General features: G+C 39.5%; 1 protein-coding gene and 1 long non-coding RNA gene across 2 annotated transcripts in view; one reads left to right on the forward strand and one right to left on the reverse strand.

The window, feature by feature from the left end:
* Positions 1–12,593, forward strand: part of MCF2L2 (MCF.2 cell line derived transforming sequence-like 2) — a 145,110-nt gene that overhangs the window by 107,080 nt on the left and 25,437 nt on the right. Inside the window, exons 19-24 of the mRNA XM_086754196.1 lie at positions 544–636; positions 1,143–1,235; positions 4,194–4,319; positions 8,259–8,480; positions 9,864–9,956; positions 10,375–10,453. Of these exons, the coding sequence (XP_086610322.1) occupies positions 544–636; positions 1,143–1,235; positions 4,194–4,319; positions 8,259–8,480; positions 9,864–9,956; positions 10,375–10,453 (706 nt within the window). The remainder of the gene's footprint in view (positions 1–543; positions 637–1,142; positions 1,236–4,193; positions 4,320–8,258; positions 8,481–9,863; positions 9,957–10,374; positions 10,454–12,593) is intronic.
* LOC147599723 (uncharacterized) overlaps positions 1–12,593 on the reverse strand; it is a 344,381-nt gene that overhangs the window by 104,340 nt on the left and 227,448 nt on the right. The window lies entirely within an intron of this gene.

Raw genomic sequence — 12,593 nt, forward strand, 5'->3', positions numbered from 1 at the left:
AAGGCGAACAGAGGTCAAGTGAATCCACTCCTAATTTGGATGGGACAGAGTCTAAGCACTTCCCCCTGCCTGGCCTAGGACATCAACAAGACAAACTTGGTACTTTTTAGTTCATCCTTGTACTATTGAAAGCCAACACCATTTTTGAAGTGTTTTGAACATGTAACCCTTGTCTAATTACAATTAGCAATTATCAGTACTGTTAACAAAACTTAAATTTCTAATGTTTGTTTTTGTTTTCAAACCATCTAGTCCCCTCTCTGGAAGAGAACAGTTTTGCAGTTAGATTATGTGTCTTCCAGTCTGCAGTCTCCTTACTTTGTGCAAAAAGTGAGAGGAAAAAAATCTCGCTTTCAGGTGTATTTAGCTTTATACGAGTAGAAAGCAAGTTTGGTAGCTTCAGTATATTTTTTACATACGGAGTTACCACCATGAATTAATTACTTCATGTGTTAGGATGGAAGGTAAGAAAAAGTGTGACTGAAGGCAGATGCTCTGTGGATTCTTTTTTCTTACCTTACTTAAACTCTCCTTTTCTTGCAGAAAGAGGACCTCCAAATATATGAAAAATACTGTCAGAACAAGCCAAAGTCTGAAGCTCTCTGGAGACAGTGTGGAGACAGCATCTTTTTTCAGGTGGAATTTCGTTGCAGACTAGCAGTGCAAGACCATCAAAGCTTGTTTTCCTTCTGTATCTCTTCTTTCTTTGGAAAACTTAGAGAAATACATAGACTTCTCTGCATGCTTCTTACACTGATGGCAGGTGCTCAGTATGTGTCAGGAGCTCTCTCCAGGAGACTGGCTGGGTAGAGCAGCAAGATTTCCTGGACAGGAGCCTGACTCTTCCAGCTGTACCCAAACCAAAGAAGTGCTGGCTTCTTTGCAAACCCCAGATGACTGCAATTTCATGAGCATGGGCATGCCAGATTTTGACACTAAGTTGAACCTAAACATTAGCTGTTGTTTAGATGTATTTTCACTGTGGCATAAGTAACCTGGAAACCCGTATGCATATGGAACAAATTTATCTCTCAGTTAATTCACAGGCATATAATCTTCAGATTAGCAAATGATAATAATCTTGGTGTCTTGCCTGTGCTTCAGGTAACAATTGTGTATTTCTTCTCTGTTGTCTCTTACAGGAGTGTCAGCGTAAATTGGATCATAAGCTCTCACTAGATGCTTATCTCTTAAAGCCAGTCCAGAGAATCACCAAGTACCAGTTGCTGTTAAAGGTAAGTTCTCCATCACACTGCAAAGCATTCCAATGCATACCTTGTTTTACTTACAGAAGTGCATAACAGCATTATTTTCTGAAAGGACTACCTTGAAATAAATCCTCTCTCACTTCTTCAACAAGTACTTTGTAACGCTAAGTTGTGAAATGTTAACAAACAGTTAAAGAAAGGACTTCTGTTTCAGAATAGGTACTGCTATTACTTAGCAGTACTTATATGCTAAGCAATAGCAGTATATTATTATATATATACTGCTATATATATATAAATATATGTATATATAAAGTATTTGATTGTTGTATTTATTGTTCTATTTATCTTTAATTGAATTTGGCTTTTTTGGATCAGTATATGGTCTTACAGGTCAAAACCAGGAACTGATGCATTAAATCCTGTCTTTGACATCTGTCCCTGTTTAGCAAAACTCTTTCAGCTCTCTGAACCTGATATTTTCCCATGGTTGTGACTCAGACCTTTCAGAAGGAGCCACTCCCTTTCGGTGCTCCCATTTTAAAGACCCAACTAGGAACAAATTGTCTGTAACTTTTCCATGGGATGAATATGTGAACTTCGCTCTTGATTTGGTTGGAACTGTGAGTGGTCTATGCTTGAAGTTCTGGACTGAACTGGACAAGAGGAAATATATGCTCTCAAACCAATGACATTTTTTGAAGATGGTCACTTAAATTTCTGTCTTCATCTCCTCAGTTCTTAAAAATAATATTTACTGACTTTCCTTATGGGAAGGTCATGAAGATGAATTACATGCTGTTCTCAAGCCTCTGGACTTAACATGTGTTGTGTACTGTGATGAAATTTAGTGTGAAATTTGCAATGAAGATTTTAGGCTGCGATTTTATTTGCTAATAGCTACCGTGGCACTGGTGAAATTGTGCCAGTTTAAGCCATGTGAGGATCTGCCTCGCCATTGACTTGTGCAGTATTTGTGTGACCTCTTCATTGACTTTACACAAAACTGTAGAATCCAAATATTGAAGGGGGATATTAACAAGGGTGCAACTTCACTGATTCCAGTAGACTTACATCAACGTAAATAAGAAGTAAATTTGGCTCTATTTCTTGAAACTGTTCTGTGACAAGGGAGAAAATGTCAAGGTCTTCAGAAAAGCAAGAGTAAACCAGATTCTACTTTTAATTTGAAATACAACTGTAAATAAAACCAAGATTAGATCAAGGAATAAAATTCTCAGGCAAAACAGGTTGCAGCCATTGGGGTTGAAGCTGGTCAGACCAGTTTTGTACTTAGCAACAGCACATTGGCATGGACATTTACTTTGTCAGGGATTGTGGGACCTGTGAAGATGGTGCACTCTTTCCCTGGCAGCAAGAGCATTTAAAAGCGTAGGAAAACGGGAGTCAGTGAAAAATTGGTAACAAGTGCCTAAGAAGCTGTGTGCCTTGAGTGATGGGCAGACTAGTTTTAAATGCTGGGTCACAATTATTGCAACCCTCTGGTTGCACACGAAACTAAACTCACTTACTGCACAGTTCTTAGTGAGGTACTATTATTACAATAATTTATTTCTTAGTTTCTTCACAGCTTGCATTTCTGAAGTGAAAATTGCATTGAGCCAAACACTTATTTCATTCCCTTGATAGATATATAGGGCAGAGACAAGTCAGTAATGGTGAATAAAATGGTTATTTGGTTATGAATTCTGTCACTGGAATGACGACTGTCTCTTTAACAACCAATAAACTTATTCTTTCAGCTGATTAATGGATGCAGATTCCAAGCATCAAAATCACAGGTCATATACGTGACAGTAATAGTTATCTTACTACTTTTGTTTACAGTCCTCTTGCTTTTTCTGTTTAATGGTAGGAATCCTAATTGGCTTTGGTTTCAAATTCTATGGTGTGGTCTTGGGATCTTCCAGCTGCTTTGAGATTCATGTATTTTCAAGACTGTACCGGCCATATATGGGTCTGTATCTGTTAAGATTTTCTTCCCTAGATGCTTTTTGCAGATAGAGAGTCTGATTCTGATCTCAGGTAGATTCTCATTGGCAGTAACTGCTTTCTGTACAATACAGTGGAGAAAAAAAAATCTGTGCATCTGAATCAGGTTCAGGGCCCCTCCGCAGGCAGAAGAGCAAGAGGCAAGGCAGTTAATTTCATTTAAAATTAAGATTTTAGTGTCTTTTGGGATTTGCATAGGTTGTAACCATTGCTTAACAAGAAGAGAATCAGGTCCTGAGCTATGACTAGGAATTTTTCAAGCAAAAGACGTATGGAAAAAAGATGAATCATCCTTGTAAGGAATTGTACTGAGCTATGTAAGTAGTTGGCCCTAAATATTTGGAAGTCTAAATAGGGTCTCTGTATGTGAAGTGATTGCAGAAATTGAGCCCTTAAAAGATTTCGTTTGATTCTTTGCTTTGGACTCATGGACACATGCTTCTTAACTTGCCCAGAAGCATCTGCGCAGGAAGTGACTTCTTCCCATGCAGAACTTCTTTATCTGACAAGAGCTTGCTAAGACCTGATGAGTGGAACGTCAAACCTGCCAAATTCAGACTAGAAATAAATTTATATTTTTAACAGTGGTAATAAGTACCTTGTGGAACAAATTGCAAAGGGAAATGGTGAATTCTCTAACACCTGAAATCCTTATATTAAGATTGAGTTTCTTTTCTAGCAGATGTGGAGTAAAAAATTCTGTGACATGCAAAACGTTCATTGTAAATATGTCAGAATGGTCCTATCTCATCTTAAATGAACCCATAAAACTTGAAAATGTCAGAAAGATCAAAATGTATGTCCTCAATAACAATCCTGGTGAATGTCCTCTGTGGTTTTGTTGGTTTTTTTTTCTTTTTTTTTTCCCTATTATTTCTGCTACATTGTCTATGCAGCACAATTTTCAGGGAGAATTGTCTTATGGTGGTATAAGAAGTTTTAAAGTAGTTTTCCTATCTTTTTTTTAATCAGGAAATGCTGAAGTGCAGCAAGAATTCAGAGGGTACCGCCGAACTGGAAGAAGCCCTGGCCACGGTGCTTGATATCATTAAATCAGTAAATGACTCCATGCACCAGATAGCAATCACAGGATATGAGGTATTATTTGCTGTTGCTCTTACTCTGGTCTTGACCCATCCAGTTTTCCTCTCGTTGCTGTGCCCATGGCCTCTGTGCCCATGGCTGGTACACTTTGGAGAAGCCTGTGCCACATTCTTGAAAGATGCCACTTAGTGGCTTGTTGTGGTGACCAAAAATACATGTCAGCGTATCTGTCATGTGGAGGTAGGGGTGTGAATGTGGGGAGGAAGTGGAACAAATGTGATCCTTCTGAGTAATCACACTCGAAACTCATTTGTAGGTGAGAGATAGCAAGTGTGACAGACATAACTGAAACTTCGTGACTGCTATACAACTCAAGCATTTCCAAATGTTTGCACTTAGGGAGGAAAATTTGGCTTCCATTTAAAGTGGATAATAGAATTCATCTTAGTGACTGGCAAATTCATTATCTGAAATGTGAAATAATAACCACAGCACAAATCAAAGGCCACAAATATATGTATCTCTGCTGAAGATCCATTGAAGTCACATGGCTTTCAAGAACTGGTGTTGCCTACATAAAATGAACCCTTAAGTGAGAGGAGGAAGTGATTGACACATAAAGGAGAAACACGCCTGGCAAAATGAAGCCTGAGGGTGACGTTGCCTATTTTGAAATAGTTGCAGGGTGAAAATGTCAAGAAAAAAAATATATACTGAGAAGCTAGGTTCAAAGGATTATTGCATCCCAGTATCATGGTTTAGTCTGGACACCAGAAAAACAGCATTTTCTGCAGAATGTGACTTCTTGAGAAAGTGCTGGGTCTGTACTGACTGTGTCTGGGTGGGAAGAGTTATTTTGTGTTTGCAGAATGGAGTGGCTTCGGGAGTTTTAGTTTCTATAGTTTTCTCCTCTGTGCAAATGCATCTGCATCTGGTAGCTGAGGAAACCATGCCCTCTGTCAGCATTATTTTATAAATGAATTTAACTGCTTGCTGGTAGGAGAAGCCTACTATATTCAGATTTGTTGGCTGAACAGGAATAGTTCCTTAGCTTTTTATTTTCTCCAGCATACAAGGTCAAATCCAGCATCTGACTGTTTCTGCCATTGAAAGTTCTTAGAGGATTCTTTACTAATATCTCTTCTGATGGAGCAGAAATGATGTATATTTTTGAATCTTCACTGAACAAATCTTAATTTCAGTAACACAAAATAAAACACTGATCTTGACATATTTTATACTGGTGTAATTGGATGTAAAAGGTATTGTCAACTATACATGTTATTTAAATGTAGAGAGACAAGCCAACAGCTTAAAGTGACTCACTGCAGATGAGGATTTGTCCAAATGTATTTAAACTGCTACCAATAAAACCCTTGAGATCTCTAAAGCTGAATGGCAAAATAATTTTACTTCTGTATGTTTTATTCCTATTTGTATTTCTTTGAGCCTGAGAATGAAAGCAAACCCAGTCCACTTTAGCAGTCTTTTTTCCTTCTAGTTTTTCTACTCTTGGAAAGCTGTTTTGTTTTATGTAAAGCCAGTGACAAAGCTTGTGTGCGGTTTTCCATCACAGTAGACAAACTTTCCCTTCAAGCACTTCTGTGTTGTTAAAAGTTTTTCCTGGACCTCCAAGGACCAGACTTTCACCTCTGCTTGGTTAGCTGAGCCAAAAGACACGCAAAAGCTTACCATGGCTGCTGTGTAGCCCAGTGCTGACAGCATTCCTGACATGGTTTGTTACATGATTATTCAATGAGGTGGAAGTGCGAAAGAGGATGAACCTAGTAATTTCTTCTCTCCATTTCACCTGTCCCAGGTGCTCAGCTGTGATGCCAAAAAACCATCTCCCATAGCTCATGAAACCCCACTCCATTTGTGGAGTCGTTCCCACATAGGCATGACAGAAGTACTTGCCTAGAGAAGGCTATTATGTTACCAGAAAAGCAGGTTTTGTGGCAGCTGATGTACGCTCCCAATTGCATAGGCTGTTTGCTTCTTCTACCTGTGCACATGAAGACTTGAGGAGCTGAACTCTTGTGTAAGAAATTGCTAACTTGTAAGCTTGGGGTTCGTTTTGCTTTTTTAAAAAATATTTTTTTAGGCAAAGCCACAAAAAAAAAGTAGAGTAAAGCCTGGAGAGCAGAATTTAGAGATGTTTCCTACTGTCATCCTAACATTTGTATATAGTCTGGCCTGGGTAGTTTGTCCATCAGCTACGCAGCATTTAAGCCATTCATGTGTATCTCTCATCTTCCATAAATACGAGATACACTGTCTTGTTCTAACAGAAAATAATTATATTTGAGATAGTGATCAAATCCTCCGTTTTAAATAAACTTCCTTTAGGACAAAATATTGCTGTCCCCTAGCACAAGTTACCAGAAACCATGTGCTGCTCTCTATTTGCTGCCCACACTGAAGAGGGAGTCCAGGGCTTGTGGGATAATATTCAAAGCCTTTTGTGGGATTGCTGCAGACTGCCATCCCTGTCCGTCCTCTTTCTCTCTGCAGTGGTAGCCCCTCACTTCACTTGCTATAATCCCAATCCTAGATCCGAGATTGAAGAGATGGACCTATCACAAGAATTGAGCTGAGCTTCTGGATCTCAGTGTCATATCAAACAGTGTCTCACCATTGTCAGAACTATGTAGAAAATATGTTTGTTTGGTTTTCTTAATTTAGCTTTACATCTCATCAGTATGCTTTTCACTGGCTTGCAGTTTATAGCCGCATGCACTTATAAATACAAACACAGAGTCCTGTATCCACAAATAAAAAATCCAACTCTGTATATTAGAGATGAGAGACTGTTACAGAAAATACTGAGGCTTTTTGAATCCTTTGGAGAGTCTAATAATACCCTGATATGGAGTGGAAAAGCACCTAATGAAACCCTTGGTTTTGCAGTTGAATCTAGGGTAGAGAACGGGGAGTGAGAGGGAGAACAGGTTGCAATCTGGAGTATAAGAAATCAGACATTCCCACTTAGAGCCACCTTATAATCAAAAGAACATACAAATGCTGGAAATAAGTACTTTAATAATGCACTGAGCTTATTCCCTCAACTTATTATAAAAAGCACTCCTAGAAAAACTTGCTGCTAGGAAAATTACGTTTATCATTATTTGTTGAAGCCCATTACCGTACAGATGTTGCCATGTCCTCTATCCACACATTGCTACACTCTTTAGTACTGAACTGTGCTATAAATGTTTGTGCTGGTGACATCTGAGCCAAATATTTATATCAGTTGAAGTATTTACCCGTCAGTGTCTTCAGACAAGGACTTCAACTTGGAAAGGTCTGGTTGCTGCTTAGTTTCACTCTCCCTCAGGTGCTTTGATGGCTCCTTGGTACATTTACTCCCTCTTTGCCCAAGGCTGTGCAGCACTGCATAGTTTGCAGACGGTGAGCCAAGAAACTATTGACAAAGCTTTTAAAGACTACACACCTACGTACCTCTAGGCACCAATCTGTGTCTTCAGACATCTAAGCATCTTTCAAGGTTTTGCCCAGGGACAGAAGAAGCTTGTAGCAGAGCAGAAACTGAACCTAGATCTTTCAGAGCCAAGGCCTTTGCTTGGATATCTGGACTGCACTGGGCCTTCATACTGCCTTGGAGTCAGGAGTATTGAAACCCAGTTCTTGTCAGAAGGTGCTTCCTCTGAGGTCATCAGAGTGGACAGCCTGTGTGTCAGATCCAAAGAGGTCCTGAGACAGACCTCGGACACTAACTATGAATGGGGAGACAAACTGGCAATTATGGACATGGAAAACAATGATTTAATGGTAATATGAAGAAACTGCACAGGTTTAGCAAGGACCTTGTGCAGATGGGATTCCAGCTGTAACATGTCCACTCTCCAACACAAGGGATGCCTAGGCACATGCCTCTGCCAGGAAGCTTAAACACCACTGAGGGAAGGAACCGTGCCTGGGGTTACCCTAGGTTGAACATAATATAGGCTCTCTCTTTTCCTTGCTTGCTAGGGGGATGTCAGTGAGCTTGGAAAGCTGTTGATGCAAGGTTCCTTCAATGTGTGGACTGACCACAAGAAGGGGCACAACAAGGTGAAGGACTTGGCTAGATTCAAACCCATGCAGAGACACCTCTTCCTCTATACAAAGATGCTACTTTTCTGCAAGAAACGGGAGGAGAACACAGATGGCCATGAGAAGACAGCTTCATACAGCTTTAAAAATTCATTAAAGGTAATAAGTATTGTAATGGGGTGGGGGGGGGAGGAGAAATAAATCTGGTGTTCTCACAACACGCGGATGTTTCCATGTGGACACTTGAAGAAGGTACACTTATCTGGAGCTATCTTACAGCCCTGAGTAAATGAAAGCTCCATTTAGTTTTGATCTGGAGACAGACTTAGCCATTTGCAACTCCAAATGTGAACTTTGATTTTGCAGCTCGATACAGACAGGCACCTTGCGTGTTCTTGCGCACCGACCCATAAAGAGAAGCAAGACTGAATGGACCTTCATCTCTCGTTGTTCTGCCTATATGTGTCCTCTCAGTTCAGTTCTCTTGCCAGTTTTGCTGTTGACATAAGCAGATGTATTTTGTGACAGTAATAGCCACAGATGAGTCACAGTGCAGTAGAAGTGTCCTTTTATTTGCAAGAGTGACATTTCCAGATATGAGTCAGGACATTTTCTGTTCAGATGAGATTCACAATTAGGCCAAGTTTTCTCTTTAAGCACATTGGTGTGACACTTGTGACTTCAGACAACTGACATGGGTCATGAAGTGTAATGCTGCAAACTTTTATTAAGCAGACAGGAGTTGTAACAGAACCTGGTTCAAGAAGTGGAACCAATGCATATAAACAGTTGAAGTTTCTTTCTGTGAAGATAGCAGAAATGGTGACATAATCAAAGCTGTTTGGATCTTCCAATCTAATGCTGAGGCAAATCAGAACAAGGGGGATTAACAAATGCAGGAAGAAGATGGGAAGCTGCTAAGTATAGTAGCAGCTGGACTTCAAAATTGTGGTTAAGAGTCTATCATTCTAACCTATTAACCATTCTAATATATTAGGAATCTAGAATTATTTTCTTCAGTTCCTTCTTTGTCTTGCCTAGTTAGGCACTTAGCTCCTTGCTCACCTCTTTTTAAAATTTTCCTGAAACTAGATTGAATTTTTTTGTGTTGTCTGGATTTGCAGATGAGTTGTTAAATCTCACAAAGCCCTCTTCCATCCCTCTTCCATCTCAACAGGTCAGTGGTGGCAAGTTGAAAATACCATCATCCTCAAACTGAAAATTTGTATAGGTGGGCAAGAGCCATGATAGGGTTGGAAACTGACCCACAGTTCAAGCAAAAAAAGCAAAGGGGATAAACTAATGATTAGATATTAGCTTGTGTTACTTTTGAGCATTTAAAAATATTATTTTTTTCTGTAACAATGAAAAAGATTAATGATAAATTAGATGTTAAGAAATAACATCTGAATTTTACTTTTAATAATTCCCTAAGGTGCAGAAGTGAATGCAGCCTTTTGAAAATGCTTCTCAGAGGATAAAGAGTTTAAAGACTATTGACATTTTCCAGATTCCAGCTTCTTCTTGTCTATTTTGAAACAGATGAGCACCGTGGGCATTACAGAAAATGTAAAAGGGGATAACAAGAAGTTTGAGATCTGGTATAATGGCAGAGAAGAGGTCTATATCATTCAGGTAACAACAAAGCTTTTTTTTTCCCAAGGACTATACTTCCTTTCAAGTGAATTGTTTTTAAGAAAGTTTTCAGTTTCATTACTTTCACTGTCCTGTACACCAAAGAAACAATAGCCATTGGAAGCTTCATTGTTGTGTTGGCACTGAAATTACCAGTTCATCATTGTGAAAATGATTCTGGGTAAAAGAGGAAACAAAGTAGTGAAAAATCACTTGGAACACTGGACAGAAGGTTGAGGAGAGGACCTTAGATCCATGGTAACTTTTCCACGTTGAAGAGTATCCTCTGCTTTGCTCAAAGCTGGCCACAGTGTTCCATTCCTTGGGAAAATCGAGAGCAAATGTAGGTCAGGGCAGCCCAGTGACTGGCAGCATGCTTTAACTAGATCTGCTTTGCCTTTTCCTCTTGTGTCCTCAGGCATCTTCTGTTGAGCTGAAAAACACCTGGATTTCAGAGATTCGCAAGGTCCTGACAGGACAACTGGAAGCATGCAGAGGTAGGACTGGTAGACTGGTAATGTTGCCTTCTTTCTGTAGCTGCATGTGACAGCATGGAGCTGGGATGAGTGACAGAGCTGTCCAGTACCACCAGTGAAATCAGCAAGAACAGATCTTCTATGCGAGGATCAGTTGGGTGCAGCATTGCTGGGATTTAAACCCTTGTCTTGATCAAAGAAGATTTCTTAGAAGTTTATAAATGGCATAAATAATTATTCCATTCACAGTTAGTCCAAGGAACATGATTTTCCTCTGTTCTCCCTCTCAAGCTGCAACCCTAGAAACATCCATTTACATCAGCATGTGAGGAGTTGGGGTCCCAGTCTTCACTCTGTGTCTTCTCACAAGACCTGACACAGAAGATCCCCTTCCACATACATGGCCAGACATAGAAACCGTTCCTCTTGTCCTATTGTTTGTTTTGATTTGCTGGGTTTTTGAGGGTTTTTGTTTTAAATCTAGTCACTCACCTCATGTTTCAAATGTCAGTCAGCTATCCCATCTTTCTGTCTTAGTGACCTCCCTGTAAAACATGCTTAATGACATTTCCTTCTCTCACAGAGATGTCACTATGACAGTGATTTGTGACATGCTCAACACATGAATGATGGAAGCCTCATATGTACCTAAAATAATGATACCCTTTATTATGTAAGATATTGAAGCCAAGACAGACAAAATTCAGTTAGGTTAGTCCAGGTAGTAAGAGAACATAGTGATGAAAGCTATCTGAGATACTATTCTATTTATGAACAAGAAGGTACAGAGTCCTAAAAGCCATTTATCAGGCTCTCTTATGAGAGCCTGTGTCCAATACAGACTTTTCGTAGGCCCTGGCATTGCTTCTCACCTTGACCTGTCATTTTCTCTCATATACACGCTCCTCCTTAAAGCAATGCCAGCAAAGCCCTTCTGCCCACATCCTTCAGATTCCTCAGCAGACTGTCCTAGGCGGAAACCTGTGCCTGTGCTTTAAATGTAGAGATCACCTTTATTTTAATTGTCCGTTTCACAAAGACAATGAATTATTGCAACCTCCTCAAGCGGAGGTAAACAACTATGCACGTTAGCCTCAGCAGTTTAATCCAACACATAACAATATACTTATTTACAATGCTTACTGTTCAGATCCTTTTTTACTGTTCTTGTATTCATCCTTTCTCCTTTTTATTCTGAATTTCTCTCCAGTTCAGCAGGAACTGCTGAGGAAAAAATTCAATATTCTTATCAGTACAGTTTCAGGACTTGATCTAGGAACCCTCTGATATGGTTTGTGATATTTACTTCTGAAATATAAAAGCTGGCTTTACTTAGGCTACGAGAGAAGAGAAGAATAGCTTATGGAGAAAGTGTACGTGTCCAGTGGGATGGGGTGCTAATCCTCCATGTGTGTTCCTAGGCAAAGAAAATGAAACTTGTGTGTCACCCAGATGAGCATTTGTGAAATCTTTGTAGCATACAGTACCTATTTGCTAGTTATATGCATCTTCCAGGGAAAACTATGCAGGAATCAAGACTGAAAGTTTTTTAAAACATTGATATTTTTATATTCTTTATTGTTTTATCTAAAGATCATAGGATCCTAGAATATTTTGCTCTATAAGCAAGCGAAGCTTTCCTTCATTGTGAATCGAGCAGAACAGCAGTCAGAGGTCAGAAATTTTATCTTAGGTGCTGTTGCAATTCTTCCCATTGCCTTTTCCCAAATGATCACGGGAATCAAAGCCCTTATTACAATACTAACAGCAGGAAGCAAATGCTTTGTCCTGTCATTTTAAACAGGTGTTTCTGTTTCCAATGACTCATGAAAGAAGAGGCCTTAATTCATGCTTAATCCAAGACTGGCTATTTCTCCAACTGTGCATTGTTAATAAGAGAAGAGGGATACTTTTTTTTTTGGCTGGGCTGTTGTTAGGAGTTGCACAGGGGGTTGGAATGTTAGAAGGAACCAGCTGAGATGAATGAGTGAGTAAAGGGCAAAGAAGGTGGCCAAAGGTATGTAATAAATAGTTTAACATATGAGTAAATAGTGTCCAAACACTTAGTGTGTATACACTGCCTGTCGTATACTGCAGTGAGCATGGGATGCTGACACGACTTTGGGTACCACCTTGATCTGTCAGTCCCAAAGAGCATAAT

Source organism: Chlamydotis macqueenii, chromosome 9, assembly GCF_036417535.1.
Source record: "Chlamydotis macqueenii isolate bChlMac1 chromosome 9, bChlMac1.mat, whole genome shotgun sequence".
NCBI classification, from domain to species: domain Eukaryota; kingdom Metazoa; phylum Chordata; class Aves; order Otidiformes; family Otididae; genus Chlamydotis; species Chlamydotis macqueenii.